The 16,861-nt window shown below is 41.1% G+C and overlaps 2 protein-coding genes across 2 annotated transcripts; both read left to right on the forward strand.

The window, feature by feature from the left end:
• Positions 1 to 4,211: 4,211 nt before the first annotated feature.
• Positions 4,212 to 12,483, forward strand: CENPH (centromere protein H). Its single transcript, XM_039384402.1, has 9 exons — positions 4,212 to 5,049; positions 5,151 to 5,206; positions 6,488 to 6,536; positions 6,976 to 7,050; positions 7,719 to 7,775; positions 8,671 to 8,734; positions 9,018 to 9,069; positions 10,244 to 10,401; positions 11,653 to 12,483. Exons 1-9 carry the CDS (start codon positions 4,949 to 4,951, stop codon positions 11,743 to 11,745), a joined length of 705 nt encoding a protein of 234 aa, XP_039240336.1. The 5' UTR covers positions 4,212 to 4,948; the 3' UTR covers positions 11,746 to 12,483.
• Positions 12,484 to 12,590: 107 nt separating this feature from the next.
• On the forward strand, positions 12,591 to 16,690 carry MRPS36 (mitochondrial ribosomal protein S36). Its single transcript, XM_027717215.2, has 4 exons — positions 12,591 to 12,648; positions 13,697 to 13,760; positions 14,998 to 15,200; positions 16,415 to 16,690. Exons 1-4 carry the CDS (start codon positions 12,610 to 12,612, stop codon positions 16,430 to 16,432), a joined length of 324 nt encoding a protein of 107 aa, XP_027573016.1. The 5' UTR covers positions 12,591 to 12,609; the 3' UTR covers positions 16,433 to 16,690.
• The last annotated feature ends 171 nt before the right edge of the window (positions 16,691 to 16,861 follow it).

Consider the following 16,861-nt stretch of genomic DNA (forward strand, 5'->3'; position numbering starts at 1 on the left):
TTTTCAGTAATATTTTATTTACTGCATCTTGACTTTTCTGGTTGCAAAAGCACTCGAGACGGAAGGAGGGCAGGGAAGTGGGGCGGTGCCCGCACTGATGGCCCGACCCGCCCACCGTCAGGGCAGCGCCGTGGGCCGGGCCGCGGCGGCCAATGAATGGCGGCCGTGGGAGTTTTTAATTGCGAGGCCGTCACGCCAAGCTTCATCCATCGGATCCCATTGGAGCTCCGTCTCTTCTGCGGTTCGTCTTCCCGATCCTGCCGGGGCTCTGCCTGTCTCTCTGGTCCCGCTGAGCCCCGTCCGTCCGGTCCCTCTGCTCCGCCATGGCCACAAGGGCCACCCGGGTACGTGCGCGAAGGGCCCGGCACAGAGTGGGGGGGACGGGGGTGCGAAGCGGGGTGTCGTCCTGGCTGGGGGGGAGGCAGCTGCGCGGCCCTTCTGTGTCCTGCTCCCTCCTTCCCTTTACCTCCTTTCAGCTCGGAGGGCAGAGAGGGGTGCAGCAGGGCAGCCCTCTGGGTTCCACCGCTCTCCCAAGTCTCTGCTTGGTGGAGAGGGCTGCGGGTGTGCTCGGCTCCCCTTCAGAGCTCAGGTGTGAGGGGAGGCAGCCTTTACCTCAACCTTCAACTTTGAAGTAAAGGACAATTAAAGGCATAAAATTACTTCTATAGCTTCTTCTTCTATACTTCAAAAAAGACCATTCCTGAACAAAAAGCTACAGAGAAACTACGTGTTTGCCTAACCTCTACATCTGTTTCTTCCACACTAGCCACCTGAGACTGTTTAAATTGTTATTAACGTGTTCGTTAAGTTTGTTACTAAAAGTAAAAAGCAGCTAACAGAAATGGATGGACAAAAGCTGAAAATTAACTGCATTCTAAAAACCACAGACAACTTAAACTGTTTACTTGCAAAGGATGCTAAGTTTCAAACTGTATTAGCATTTTATAATGATAATTTGTTTTATATACTGTGTTTATATACTGTGTTATTGTGATGATAACTTGATCTAATTGTTTGCAGGAGATGCTGAGTTTTAAGTTATGTTATCATATTGTGATCGTAACTTGTGAATGTATCTTTGAATTTATTAACTTTTAGTTTTCTATAACAAAAAAAATGGGGGGAAGACAGCAGGTAAGACATAATGTAGGTTTGTTAGGCCTTACATTCTTCATATTAATTCCTTTTCAAATTTTCAAGACAGGTACAGTTGCCAGACATAATTACCAGAAGTGACAGATTGAAAAACATGCAACCAATAACCACTTATAAATCTTAAATGTATAGTTAAAAAATAGAGACATAATAAAAATTCTAGGTATAAATGGGTGAGTGTGAGTGAAGTGGCCACTTCTGTATGAATGAGAGAAGCTGTGTGAACATGTGTGTGTGTGAACAGAGATGCTTCATGTGTCTTGAACAAATTACACTTACATCACAACAATTGTTTTCTAAGGGCCCTTTTCTAGAAATGGGGTTGAATTTCTCCTGGTTGCCAATTACATGCAGGCCCTTGGAGAAGTGAGAGTTGATATTTTACCCAGTTATGCAAAAACCCTCAGGTTAATAAAGTTGTTGTTTATCCCAAATACACATAAACCCTTAAGAAATGAAAGTACAAATTTATGTCAAGCAAATCTCAAGGATTGCAGGTAAAAATTCAAATAAGTATGTTTGTTGAAAGACCAAGGTGATGCAGTGGTCATTGGTAAGGGGGGGGTTTACAAAGTTTAAAATGTACTGTTATATGTAATATTCTGTACTTCCTAGTAATAATAAAGAAGAGGGGAGATGTAGGAGTCGGGTTACAGGAAGGATGCTGGATGAGGCATCCTAGGAAAGAAAGTCCCAAAGTGCTCCCACACATGGGCAGTGAAATGCCCTTGGTGGTTGGTCAAGAGAGTCACGTGTTACTTTGAAACCATGATAAAAGAGTGGCGTTTGTTTCGAATAAAGGGATTTGGCTCTGCACCCCCAAGAAGCTAGTCGGGTCCATGTAAGTTATTTACTTATTATATTAATAAGCCACAGCTGGACATGTTACCCTTAGCAAAATACAGTTAAACAACAAAGGACGTTTGGTCCTCATGTGTGCACCACCTTATGCGTGCACCACATAAACCTCGGCTATGAGCAGTGACCTGATGTCTCAAAACTGCTTACTCCTCTCCCTGATTTGGTCTCAAAGCCTTCTAATCCCCCTGCAGATCCCAACAGAGGTAACAGAGAATGTATAGTTATTCTGTATGGGCCAGTATGAATCCGCCATAGAACACACCTTACACTGACTACCTTGAAAACCTGTGTTCTGAGGCAAATCTATCAAATCTCTACTGCTTCTTGCTACAGAACAATCCTGTTCCCAAGATAAAGTTGCAACTGCTTAGTCCTGTGTTCTGAGGCAAATCTATCAAATCTCTACTGCTTCTTGCTACAGAACAATCCTGTTCCCAAGATAAAGTTGCAACTGCTTAGTATCACAGCTTTGTTCATTGCCAGCACATATGAAGAGATGCGGTCCCCACATATTGCATATTTTAGCTATGTAACCAACTACTCTTACTTGAAGTTCCAAATCTGCCAGATGGAGATGACACTGAAAAATGAATCCTGAAAGCCTTGGACTTTTTTCTGGGTTTCCCTCTCCCTCTGTGCTTCCGGAGGAGAGCTTCAAATATTGCAGAGGTAGTGTTGAGAATAGGTGTTACTGTAACCTATATCTGGAAAAAGCAACTTTTGTGTCAACTTCTTAAAATGTTTCAAATCTTTTGAGTACTGCAAGAGTTTAGCAACTGAGCCCTGTGGAAATAAGTCTTGTCTCTTCTGTGACAGGAGCCTCACACACCCAAACTCGATGTTAAAATGCTTGTCTAATACTGTACGTAACTGTTAGACTGCCATTGAAAGGGGTGGTCCTAGACTATTAGCAGCCTAATATAACTCAGAACTGCTCTGTGATTAAACCACTTGAACTTCAGGCCTGTAGCTCTGAAAGTGTCTCTAAGGATGTATTTCTTCTTTCTTGACTAAACCAAGGCTAGACAGGGTACTCTTGCCTTGGATATAGCCAGTACTTAACTCTGACTTACTGCAGGTGGACTCCAAACAATACATTCGTGCCAAGTACCTGATGGAGTTGTGCATTGTCGACTATGATATGGATCACTTCATCCAGGATTGCAGCAGCTGCTTTCTCTTTGCTTCTGAAACTCCTCAATGGATGCGAGTTGGTAAATTGTACTTGTCAGACCACCTCCTAGTTTGAGACTCAGTGTGCCTGTGCACCAGCTTGAAAGGCCACTCTAGGCCAGGTGCATGCCTCCTCCTTTCCTCATGGTATTTCACCATGTTCCCGTCTCCCTGTCATCCACTACAAGGGGATAGCAGCAGGGCAGTACTTGTTAACCTCCCACTGTGAGACAAGAGAACACAATTGCCCAAGCCAGACTGAAGACCAAGAACATAGTATGCTTGGATTATTCTAATAGGTTTGTCTAATAGCTTCCCTGCCTTTCAGTTACCGTTTCTGCAGCGCTACGTGTTTTACACTGAGGGTGACCTTCTACCAATTATGCAGCATATGGCAAAGAATGTAGTCCTTGTAAATAAGGATGTTGCCACCAGAAGGTAAGAATCTTACAGTGCGGGGTGGGGGGTATGTGTGGTTGAGTGTCAATACATGGTGTGCTGGGGCTGCCTTAGCTGAGCCACTGGTCAGACTTGGATAAGACCTGCTCACTTCAGTTGAAAATCTATCTCACTCAAATGGTGTGAGCCAGCTGTAACCCGAGCTTATGTGCTAGAATGGGCTTGGCTCGACCACCAAGTCTTAAGTGAGCTGGAATAGCATTATTTCATGAACGGGGAAAACATAATCTTATTTCCCTATAGGCAATCATGAAGAAATATGCCACCAGTATCAATATCAAGATAAACACCTTCAAACAGTTGTGCTCTTCTATTATACAGAATCTCGCTGAGCCTCTAGTCAAAAAGTTGGAAATCCATGTGAACTCAAGCAGAATGCTCCTGACTGAATATATAAAGCATCTTATCTGTGTTAAACTTATTAAAGACGTGCTACTATTTGTGAGGTTTTATCGGGGAGGGGAGTGGGGAGGGGGGTGGAGGAGAGAGGGAGGAGGGCAGTACAGTTGAGGCAACCTTCTACAGTTGGGGCACCTCCCTGGAGGCTGTGACCAGTGCTGTGAGAGCTTGAGTGAGCTCTTGGGCCAGCCCAGGTGGTGTGGCTGGTCCTCCCTGGAGGTGTATAGATGGGAGCATTGGTACAGGCTCTGCTAATGTGTGGCAGAGCATCTGCCAGATTAGACTCAGAGAGCAGCATAGAGTTGTGTAAGGTGGATGGTCTGTTCAGCCCGGTGGCAGAGCTGAGAGAGGAAGGAGAAAGGCTAGGAAGTATTGGGGATTCTGAGGAGGAGGTCAACTAGTGAAGCTGTACTCTACCTTCCCTAAGACAAACACACCTGCTTTCCAAGGTTGTCGGATCTTGGAACAGGCTGCCCAGAGATGTGGTAGAGTCACCATCTCTTGTACTGTTCAAAAGAAAGTGTGAATATGGTCATGGTTTAATGGTGAACATGATGGCTGTGCCAGGTTGACGGCTGCACTTGATCTTAAAGGTCTCTTTTAACCCTGAAGTCTATGGTTTTAAAGAGTACAGGTCTATTCACTCGGTATGTATTTACGGTAGTATACTTGTGAGTTGTGTTAGTGGCTTACACCTGCTGGCTCTACCTCTAGGAGAACAGTAGGTCAGACAAAAGGATTACTGCGCTTTGCCTGCTGCTCTCGGCTTTACTTTATTTGCCTTCGCTGCCCGTACCACCCACACATTCCCGCGCTGCCCTCAGAGCGGGCCCCGCCCCACTGCTCTGCGCAGGCGCGGGGCGCGCGGGCCGCCGGGAGCCGCGGGGTTTGAGTGAGGGCGATGGCGGACATGTCCTGGAATTTGGAGCAGGAGCTGGAGCAGGGCAGGGCTCCGGCGTGGCCCCAGGGCGGCCACGACGTGGGTGTCCTGAAGCTGCTCCGGTCAGTGCTGGCGGACGGGACGGGGAGCAGCCTGGGGGGGGAAGGGGGTGGGATGGCGGGATGCGCAACGTCTGACCGTTGTCACTTTTCCCCCGCCGCAGCCTGCGGGACCAGATGAAGCAGCTGCTCATGGAATACAGCGCGGCCGTTCGTGGCGGTAAGCACACCCCTCCTTCCAGCGGGATCTTACACTGTCTAATAATGCGACGTGGCTAATATATATGTTTTTAATTATCCTTCAAAAGTGCTCGTTACAATAATGAAATATTTTTCTTGGCTACGCGTTTTACTGAGTTTTCTAGGCGGCTCTTGAGACGTGTTTGAATGCTTACAAAGATGCCGTATGGTTGTCGCCCTTTCCCCTCTTTTCTGGGTTTGCACTTTAGACTCCTCTGACATGTCATGAGGGTTTTCAGGAATCTGGTCACTGGGGCTGAAGTCTTGCCAAAAGCCTACCAAAGTGTGTGGCAACAATAGTGATTTAAGGAGTTTCAATCATCTGAGGACTTCCAGGGTGGTCTGTCGATTATCTGACTCGGCAAGGAGGGTACCAAGATGGGGTATCATAGAATTACTTGAGTTGAAAGGGACCTTAAAGACCATCTGGTTCCACAGCCTCTGTCATGGACAGAGACACATTCCACCAGACCAGATTGCTCAGAGCCCCATCCAGCCTGGCCTTGAACACTTCCAGGGATGAGGTAGCCACAGCTTCTCTGGGAAAGCTGTGCCAGTATCTCACCACATTCAAAGTAAGGAAATTCTTCCTGATATCTAATATAAACTTGCCCTCTTTCGATTTAAAACCATTCCCTCTTGTACTACATGCCCTAGTAAAAAGTTTCTCTCTAGCTCTCTTGTAGGCTCCCTTCTGGTACTGGAAGGACTTGGTAAGGTCATCCCAGAGTCTCTCTTCTGCAGGCTGAACAACTCCCATTCTCTCATCCTTCCCTCATAGGAGAGGTGCCCCAGCCCTCTAATCAATTTCATTGCCCTTCTCTGGGCTTGCTCCAACAGATCCATGATCTTATTGTGTTGGGAACCCCGGAGCTGGATGCAGTACTCCATGTGGAGTCTCACAAGGGCAGTTAAAGGGCCGAATCACTTCCCTTGATCTCCTGGCCGCACTTCTGATGCAGCTCGGGATGTGGCTGGGTACATTGCTTCCTCTCAACCATCCAGCTGCATATATAGAGCAATGCCACAAGCCAGCTCTAGCACATCTAAAAAGTGCTAAATGAAAATATTTTAAAATCTAATTATTTATCTGATACAGCTGATTGATAATATAGTCTCAGTAACAGTAAAAGAGATTATAAAGCTTGGAGATAGAAATAAGAAATAGCTTGCTTGCACAAAAAATGCTCATCCTTTATGCTCTATAGATTGTATGTAAAAGTCTACACTGGGCTTTCTTTAGTGATGTTCTCTTTTGCAGGTGAAACAACTTTCCTCGATCAGGTTGTTGAGGAAAAGCATATTCAAGGGTATGTCACTGGATAACTTTGAACTTTTAATGTATTTTAAAATAAAAAGGAGTAGGGTTAGAAACTGAGCTTGGAGGTTCTCTTCTAGTTACTCCTTCTTAGTGAATCTCTGGATTAACAATCAGTACATTGCAGCAGTTTGGTGAAAATAATGAAAATGAAGAGAAAATGTGGGGAAGAAATGCTTTACTCAGTCTCCTAATGTAGTTCTTTATGTGATGTGGCTTCTAAATTTGCAGTCCTTCATGTGATTGCTAGAATTCACTAATATAGTCCTACATGCTAAATTACTCCTGGCCTTAATAATTTGTGGTTCACATGAAAAATTCTTACATTATATATGTAAAAAAAGTTAAAATGTGACATTACTTTTAAACTTTTTGTTATCTTCACACTGGGTTTGTCTGTCTAGTTGTTTTTTGGGGTTTTTTTCCTTCAGTGTCACAGAAGATTTGCAAACAGATAAAGAGGAAATAGAAGTCTCTTTCTGGAACAAGACATTGGCCTTGCAAAGGTAGAATTTTCTTCCCCCTTTATTTGGAGTTTTCCTTCCTGTGTGGGCACACATAAATGCATATATACATAAGTCTCGTTAAAATGGAATTTCAAAGGGGTATGAGGAGGTGGGGAGATTTTAGTACCATCGAACCATAGGAATACAGGTGAACATGCTGTAGAGAACCAAAAAAAAAACCCTACCAGATGAAATGCGTAAACAGAAAAGTTCCCTCACAGTTGCGGGAGTGTGACTGTGTAAATCAGTAAGCGTATTCCCTGGACTTATTTTATAAATGCGTATGAAAAGGTAGAATTTGATAGTGTTAGACATCTCCTGTGTTACATTGCTGTTCATTTGAATTTCCACCTTTGCCCAGCTTCCTTTCTGCACACTCTGGGATTAATCATGTCTGGGTATGTTTGGCAAGAGAGAAAGGAGTTGTCAGTCTCACAAATAATCATCAATACTCCTTCCATGTCCTGAGAGTTAAGCTCTGTTATTTAAGTGTGATATTTAAAATGTTACTAGTATTTTGTATATATAATTCCCATATGACAATGGACATAAATGGAATCTTGGAAATTACCTTTTTCTGTTATTTAAATCTGCTTCCTTCAGTTTCCTGCTTCTCTCAATCTCTTATCAGTTCTCATCAGTCATATGTTATTCCTTACACTATGCAGGATCCAGCTTATGGCTGCCCTAAGAAACAAAATGAAACAAGATGATAAAGACTCATGGTAAGGTGTTTTTTGGAGTCAGATGGCTAGAAAGGAATGGACTTTGCACATCATATTGTGACACATTTCTAGATTACTTCATTGTACCTCTTTTGAAAGCAAGCTTCCTTCTTCTAGATTTGACTGAATGATATACTGTCTACCATCTGGTTAGAATCAACATGATCAGACCTCATATACCCACAATGGATTTACATTTGGGCTCTGAATTAACCAACCTTTGATTATAGAGATCTAACTTTTGATTCACCAGTGAAAACTGCTTGTGGCTAAGTTTTTTTTGCCTTTGGGGCCTGAGTTACCTGCATTTACAATAGCTGAGAACATATTATGTGCTTGTAACTGGGCCTTGCCTCTGCTTTGCTGTACTTACTAATTATTCACGTGGGAACAAAGAGACTTTGCAAAAGAACTGAAAGAATAAACATGTTTAAAATTAACTTTTAATTTCCTACCCAATATTAATGGGTACAAACATATGAAGTGTAATGCGAGAAATTTAATTTCTATCAGAAATGCAGCTGAAGAGATTGCATCTCTGTAATGTCTCTGCCACATGCCAGAATTCAGGACCTTTAATTCATAGCCATTCCCAGGTGGCTAGGGTTCTTTGGTGTCTTCCATGCTCTGTGATTTCAAAATGTTAAGCAGATTTAACCAAAACCTTAGAGAAACTGAGAGGGAAATTGAGAGGGAAATAAGGGGACTATTTGGCCCCTACAATGATACTTAGTATACTAACTGTAAAAAAGAAAGGGTGCAGACACCTAATATTATTTTGGTGTCAGGACAAACGGGAAATTCTGTATTTAAACCAAATAACCTTGATAAAAACATTTATGATGTTGACTTATATTAGTGGTCTTAAGGTATGCAACTGTGTTTCCTTTTTTAGTCTGATCCTGGAAACAGTGAATCGCATAGTGTTGCTCAGCCAGGCAATAATCAAATATCAGCAGGTAAGTGGCAACTGTAGCTTCTGTTACAGTTGTGCAGGTCAACCAACCTCAGCATGGGCAGGAGTGCACTTTGAAAGCAACAGGACTGCACAAGTCATTTAAAGCTAAGTATGTGGTGCAAAGGTTCTTACTGCTATCAAAATTACTGAAATGATTACTTGAAGAGAGGATGTACTAAAGTCTGCTTCTACAGCTGCTCTTAACTGCTTTTGTGGATTGAATTAGTGTCTTTCGATATTTTTTGGAGACAAGAGTCTAGGAATACTTTTTTTTTTCCTTTCAGCTAGCACATGAGAAGAAACAGAAGTTGATTGACATTAAAAGGAAAAGACTCTGTAAGTTTGTTAGCTGTATGGACTTTGTTTTGTATTTGAACATACAGTTCATATTTTGAAGTTGTTCTTATAGCAATATTAATTGATACGTGAAGTAACAAAACTCTCAACACCATTATAAAACTTCTTAAAAGCATGGGAAGTACTATAGAAATGAACTGATGTGCTGCCTACTTGAACATGAGACTGACATGTTGTAATGAGAGATGCAAGAAAATACCAACCAACGTGGCAGCATTTTATTATTTGGTGTAAGCCCCCCAGGAAATTACACATCATTTAGTAACTTAAATCAGCCCTACAGCACTTAACAGATTTTTTTTTTGTCAGACTGCACCTTTTTGAGGTGTTTGCGGAATATGGAGGGGATTTACTTATAAAGAACTCTCATAATAGTACATATATATAGTCTTGTAAGAATGGGTCAAATTTAGATGTGAAATCAGTATTCAGAACTTTGTAAGGTAAATGTGTTTTTTGAATGCTGCTACTGTCATGACCAGATTTGCCACCAGTTTTTAACAGCTATTGTTTGGTTCACACATAAAGAGTTGTGTATATGTTGATAGTAAGGAACAAGCACAATGAAATAACTATTTTCATATGAAAAATTAACATCCTTGATATCCTTGCAAATAAGGGATGGAATGCTTTGCAGCATTCTTTCAGTGTATGAACCGTCCCTTAACAGTTTTAATCAGTCTAGTTTTTAGCCAGGTTTCCTATAAAAATAGTAATATTCAATGGTCATGTCCATATGTTCCTTGTACAACTTTGGAATTTGATTTCAACCAAATCTAAAAAAGGGGAAATGGTTTTAAAAGTCTATAAAAAGACCTATAAAAGTTGTGGCAGTCGAAAACAGGATATAAGACACATGTTGAAATTGCAGTCCCTATTTGAGAGAAATGCAGGCAGCATACAAGGTACTTTTTCTGTTCTGCTGACAACTAGGGAACAAATTGATGTAGTTTGATACCAGATAGCCACAGCATGTGTTGCCTCTTATGTGAAAGAAATATCTTGAGGCATATTGGAGGGAAAGGGTGGAGTGGGAAGCTAGGGTTGTTGCAGTGGAAGTTCTTTAGGTGGCTATGAGGAAAAAAAGAGTATCTTTAGTTCTACTGCTCACCTAACTACTTCTTAACACTTCATCTTCCTAATGATGGAACAGCACTAAAAAAAGACCAAAGAAGAAAACTACAGCAAATTCAGACTATGAAGAAAAAACAAAAGAAGGAAAAAGGAAATAAGAACCTGGATGAAGCAAAGATGCTTCAGAACTTAGAAAAAGAAAGATTGATGACTACAGTAATTCAAAATGTGTTTCAGGTAATGTGTTATGTCTTTTAGAACCAAGTTTGCAATTTTTCATTACAATCAAGATAATATAGTGTATGGCAAATGTAACTTCAACAACACAAAATTGGGTTTTCTAAAAACTTTATGTAACAGCAGTAAAAGAAAAACTGCAGTATGAAAGGAAGACTTTTGCTTCTTTAGAGGCTAAAAACATGAAATGGTCACACACTTCTTTGGAGTAATTATTCACAGAGTTTGGAGACAGTCTATTAATCTATATTTGTTCAAAAGTACAAAATCTACAAAAATAATGCATATTCTTTTAGAACATCTGTCGCAGCAGTTGCTGTATTTCCTTATACTATGAATCATCTCTGCACCTCACCAAATCAGCTTCCCCCATCTCACAGTTAGGAAAAATAAATAGGTGTTAATCCCACGTTACCATTGAACCTCCATCTGCTCCTTCTGACCACATGCCCTCTGTGTTTGTGTCACCCACTGAAACCCTCTGAAAGCCTTGGCCTGCAGCCACAGCCTGTCTCCAGATTTTTTCAGCAGCATAGCCTTTGCCCTTTCAGTTCCACATCTGTCAGGTTCTTCTGACTAGTCTGTATCTGTGCAGCTGGCTGGCAGGTTGTCTGGAGTGTGGAGTCATGCAAAGTGAGGAAGAAAACCTCATGATTTGGGGTAGGGTGGAAGGGCCTCGAGCAGAGAAAGAATTTCAAGGACAGAGTGTCACATCTTTTTGGACTGCATGGTATGGCTACTACTATTGTGCATTGATCACACTCACACCGTTACATCTCAAATTGAGAATGACAAATTAAACATTTTAGTGGGCTTAAGAGTAGAGTCCTAGAATTATCTCCTGGTTTTGTATTCCTAAAGTTTTCTAAGCCGTACGTAGAGCAAATCTTTGGTTAAATTTGAATTCCCATTTTCAGTCCAAAATGGCAGGGTGAGAATGGTAGTTGTATTATTTTGTGTTTGAGGCAAACTTTTTTTCATATTATTAAAAAAAAAATCCTCTAATTTTCTGTGTTTAAAATAGGGGTAATGTGCAAGCACCTCTAGGAAATTAAAAGCTTTGCTTTTTATTGGCAGTGTATTGACAATAGGATCTAAACCAATACTTCCCTTTTTCCTCTTTCCCCCCATTCTTCCTACTTCAAACCCTGTTGAGGATTTCACGACTTTAAAATTAAAAATTAAAAAACAGGCTTTCTTTGAGTTATTTTATTGAGCTTGTTTTAATCAATAAATCTTCCTTTTTTACAGAATATCATAATTGGAAGCGGAGTTAACTGGGCAGAAGATCCGTCTTTAAAGGCGATTGTTCTACAGCTTGAAAAAAATGTCCATCTTCCATGAATCAGAAGAAATGGTGTTTAATTTTATTTGCATTTTAATAATTAATATATTTTCATTTTTAACACACATCAATAATTTTTCAATTTAACCTTTCAGAAAGTTGTTTTTCTCTCTAGAGACTCAGAATGTGTCCATGCAACTCTGTGAAGTGAAATTAAATTTCTGACACACAACAAATGTTTGAATGGGTAATGCAACCGATGAAATGAAACTACCTGAAGACCCACTTCATAGTTGTCCTGTCCGAAAACCTCATCTCTCTCTGAAAGACAGCAATAATGCAAGAAAGATGAATAATCTGTGTATTTCAAGCTTTTACATAAAAGTGGACTTAAACCAAGGCTCTGCTGTCCTCTTTTCCTGGGGATGAGCAGGCTGCAGAGCTCGGACATGGTACTTGACTCTGCTCTGTCCCAGTGGAAAGCCCAAGATGGAAATACTTTTTAGCAAGTTTTTACAATTGAGATTTTTTTGCTATTAAAGCACTTCGTATAATTTGAAACAGCAGAATTTTTATACTCTTAGTTCTTCTAACAGCCACTTGTGTCTGAAATGGTGACTTCATGCTACCGACCGTGCAGCTAAGCTGAAGCTTAGGGTGTGTAGCATGTTTCGAGACATGTACTGTCTCTTTCTATCTTAGGCTATATTGTCATTTTTAACTTGGTTTTTAACTAGCAATTTTTTTAGGTGGGCTTTGATCGGATAATAAGAATAAACCGCTGATTTTACTCAAAAGGCTGATTTGGTTTGGGTATTTTTTACTGCCAAGTCTGAGGCGGTGTGTTTGGTTGCGCAGCCCCGCCTGCCGCGGGCGTTCCCCCGGCGTGGGCGGGGCCGGGCGCTGCCCACGGGCTCGTCACCATGGGCAGCAAGATGGCGGCCGCCAGCAGAGCGGTGCAGGTAAGGGCGGCCTCGGGACAGCGGAGGGGTGAGGCAGCCGAAGCCTTGGCTCGTGTGGCGGGGCTCTCTTCGCCTGGTTCCGCCGCCGAGGAGGAGACTTGAGGCGGTCATGGCTTGAGGACACGCCGCCGGAGCGGCCGGTGTCCTTGGGGAGAGGCGTGCGGTGTCGCCCACGGGTGTCGCAGGTGCTGTGATAGCAGAGGGTGCGGCGCTGGCCGGCAGCTCCTTCCTAGGCTCCAAGGTGAAAGCATTTTGTACAGACAGAACGTACAGGTCGCGATTCCGTCTGCTAGAGCTTTATGGAACCACAGGATGGTGTGGGTTGGAAGGGGCCTTAAAGGTCACCTCGTTCCAGCCCCCCTGCTGTAGGCAGGGACACCTTCCACTATCCCAGGTTTCTCAAAGGTCTATGCAGTCTGGCCTTGGACACTTCCAGGGATGGGCCAGCCAGAGCTTCTTGGGCAACCTGTGGCCGTGCCTCACCACCCTCACAGTAAAGAATTTCTCCATTATATCTAGTATAAATCTGCCTTCTTTGGGTTGTAAGGTCCCCCCGGAGCTTTCTTTTTTTCCAGGCTGAACAACCCCGGGTCTCTCAGAGAGACCTCTCCTCGTACAAGAGGTGCTCCAGTCCTCTGTTCTTTATGGCCCTGCTCTGGACCTACTCCAGCAAGTCTTGTTTTGGGGACCCCAGAGCTGGGCGCAGCACTCCAGGTGCGATCTCACCAGAGCAGATTGCATTATGATTGCATTTATGCAACAGCAGTGGCTGTTTCTGCACACACTGATGTTGCCGTGAGAAAAGGAAAATAACACCTGTAAGTGGTCTGGACATCAGAGTGCAGAAATACCTTTAAAAGTGAAATGTACTGGGGTAAACTTAGACCTTTAAGAAGCAGTAAGTGTATCAGAGTAGTAGTGCAGGGAGCAGCAGTATAGTGTGGTTGTTTAATACATTGTACATTCCATTTTATTATTTTGAAGGTAACTGGCTTCTAGAAATGTATTTTGTGCTTCTTGTTTCTCCCACTACCTTGCTTCATTCTAGGTAGTCAAGCCACATACTCCATTAATTAAGTTCCCTGACAGAAAAAGTGGTCCCAGACCTAAAAGTAAGTATTTCATGCCTAGATACAGCTTGTGCCACATTTCTTTACATGGACTGTTTTATATAGGAACGAGCACACAGTTTTTCTCTTTCAACTATCTAACTCAACTGATTTGGAGCAGGATTTTTGAAACATGCTTGGTTTAGTTTGAAGGCAACTCTTTGTCTCTTTACAGACTCTATACAAATCTATGTACACACGTAATGCATGCATGTCTTTATTGCTTGATCAAGACAGATTCACAAAGGTTTCCAGTGCTGCTTTTCTACTTTTATATATATAAAAGTCACATTTTTCCAAATACTAATATTTACCTGAAATAACTGTGCCCAAGTCAGTTTGAAGCAACTTTAGATATTCAGTGATATTTGCAGAAATGATGTTGCATTTTCCTCATCTTTTCTTAGTTGAAGTGTGCAATGTCTGCTGTATTTTCAAAATGTGATTATAGCTGGGAGAGCCATCCCTCTCTACATTTTAGAAATATTTCCTCATGTTACTAATTAATGCTGAGGAAAAAAAATAATTTCATTGCAGTCTTTGCCATTAACTTTTATACCTGTATCTATGTTGATATTTATGGTATTCCCAATACTGTTATATTTAAACCTCAGATTTATATTAGCAATATGTTGTTTTAGTAGTCCTTTGGGATCAACAAAGCATCTGAAATGAAAGTAGGAGATGTCTTAATATTGACTGGTGACGCCTGATACTTGGTAGTCATTCTGCACGTGACTAACAAAATTTGATATGGTGCCATTTTTTAATATTAAAGATGGGTACAACACTACATTGCATGTTAGAGTCTGCTGTTGTGGTTGTAAGCTTATCTTTTTGTAAGCTTCTGCCTCTTTTTCACTTGTCTGTCTTTACAGTTGTCATAAATGAAAAGTGATCTTAGTTGGCTTAGTTATCTCTCTACATAATTGCTCACAAACATACATTATAGTACTTTATGCTTTTTCTCCAAGTATAGCTTCCCAGTGAGAAAGCCATTGTTAGGGTATATGCTGATGTATCTTCTGTTTCTACATCAGTGTTTCTGCCACTCAAACACGCTTTATTTTACAGTCAGAATTTTTAGATTCTGCACTCGATGCATTTAACAACAATAAAACCAGGTTGTGAGAAAGAGTAACTTAATTCTAAGATTTTCAAGCACTGGTATCTCTTATTGGTTGCTTATTAATTTTACAGACTGGTAGTATTTCTGTAAATTTTGCGATCTGGGTTTCAGTACAGGAATCTCTACAACCACATGTGCCATCTCTCCATGCTTCAAAAGCACAAGAGTCTATAGGAGGCAGATCACCAGCATTTCAAAATATTTCACCTGTTAGTAGAGTACAAGGTACACCAGACACTTCTGAATTAGCAAGAACCTTACCACAGAAATACAGAAGGAAACAAATGTCAGATGAAGAGATTGAATACATTCAAGTAAGTTTTCTTCTTTAGCTTATTTCTACACCTCCTTCTATGGTATTACATTCTAATTATTGGGGAGTGTACTGCTCTGATCTTTCATGGCTTTGATGCACAATATCCAAGCTACTAATTCTTAAAACAGAAGATACCCAACTCTCGCTGATTAGTAGCTTGTGGTATTGCTAGCAGAGAGATGTGGACTTAGAACAGACATGCAGGTAAGCTAGCGACAGTCATAGCCTATGTTAATCACCGTCACTACCTGCTTTGTAACAGCTGTTTAATATGTAATTTGACTGTGCTGGACACGAGCACAGGAGTCTGTTCTTAGAGCAGCAAAGGTAATCAAAGTCCAAAATATTTCTCAAACTAGTTTTCTAAGTTCCATGTTAGTAAATGAGCTTGTATTTCTGGTAGCAAAAAATTTTATTAAATGTGATATAAGTATTTTCTACAATATTTGCAAATATGGCATTGTACATGAAAGGCAAGAAAAGCCTGCTTCTTCTGTAAGAATTCTTAGTTGTATATACTGAATGCACAAAATATACAGAATTTGTGAAGTGATTGTGAGTTTGAAATGAAAAGATGCTTGCAAAGCTTTGTTAAATGATAAGGACACGTACAGCATAATGATGTTAGTAGAGGAAATCAGTTTTCCTGAAAGTACATGGGTAGGCTGCATCAATGTAGTAGAAATAAAATCAGTATTTCTAATAATAATACACTTCTTGACCTCTAGCATAAAGTTTCTTAACAGTGAGTTAAGTTGTAAAATAATTTGTTTGGGAAGATAATGACCTGAATAATTTTCTAGTTTCTCATAAAGGTTGTAATGGCTCACCTTGGCTTTTTTTTTTTACTTTGCACTTTGGAATGTGGGCAGTGAGAGTAATTTTAAAACTTGTGTTCACTACCATTGTGTTTGTTGGACCTTTCTAGGGTAAGACTCAGGTCTTTTCAGAGAGGGAGAAGTGGAAGCAGCTGTAACTGTGGGTTGCATGTGTTAAGTTTTTTTTTATTCTCCTTTGAAAAAAATTGAACTGTTATTGGCAGATGCTGATATTTGACGCTCTGTTCGTGTTCTTATACAGATAAAAAAAATCAATGTTTTAATCAGAAATTAAAACTAGAGCTCTGTTAGTCTACAGTAGTGCAAAAGAGGATTTGATCTCAGTTTTACATTCAATAGAATTGAAATTTAACTGTCTGATTTTCTTTTACAGCGTGGAGGTCCAGAATAAGTGTAGAAGATAGTTTGCTGGCCACTGCTGAAGAATGAAGTACTATATTCACAATAAAGGCATTTCCTTAATATTAAAAATTATTGTATACTAATAGCTTTAATAAAAACCCATATGATGGGTGACAAGGTTGATACAACACATAAGATACCAATTTGTGACTGAGAAGGATTTTCTGTTGGTGGGTAACTAGCAATTGAATATATATGATGTCTGCACAATTAAAATATTTTTTTAATTAGCCATTTGCAAAGTCAACAATTTAGCAGTCATTTTATTTTTCTACCAATTGAGATCACAAAATGACAGAATGGATAAGATTGGAAGGGACCACAGCGGGTCATCTGGTCCAACCTCCCTGCCCAAGCAAGGTCATCCCAGAGCACATGGCACAGGATTGTGTGCAGGTGGTTTTTGAATATTTGCAGT

Source organism: Pipra filicauda, unplaced genomic scaffold (assembly GCF_003945595.2).
Source record: "Pipra filicauda isolate LSUMZ 115617 unplaced genomic scaffold, ASM394559v2 scaffold34_size3990699_pilon, whole genome shotgun sequence".
Lineage (NCBI taxonomy): Eukaryota > Metazoa > Chordata > Aves > Passeriformes > Pipridae > Pipra > Pipra filicauda.

Coding starts and splice junctions, on each gene's coding strand:
- CENPH (XM_039384402.1), top strand. CDS start 4,949: ATGGCGGACATGTCCTGGAATTTGGAGCAGGAGCTGGAGCAGGGCAGG. Junction 7,776..8,670: donor CAAGATGATAAAGACTCATG/GTAAGGTGTTTT, acceptor TTCCTTTTTTAG/TCTGATCCTGGAAACAGTGA. Junction 10,402..11,652: donor TAATTCAAAATGTGTTTCAG/GTAATGTGTTAT, acceptor CCTTTTTTACAG/AATATCATAATTGGAAGCGG.
- MRPS36 (XM_027717215.2), top strand. CDS start 12,610: ATGGGCAGCAAGATGGCGGCCGCCAGCAGAGCGGTGCAG. Junction 12,649..13,696: donor CCGCCAGCAGAGCGGTGCAG/GTAAGGGCGGCC, acceptor GCTTCATTCTAG/GTAGTCAAGCCACATACTCC. Junction 13,761..14,997: donor AAGTGGTCCCAGACCTAAAA/GTAAGTATTTCA, acceptor TCTGGGTTTCAG/TACAGGAATCTCTACAACCA.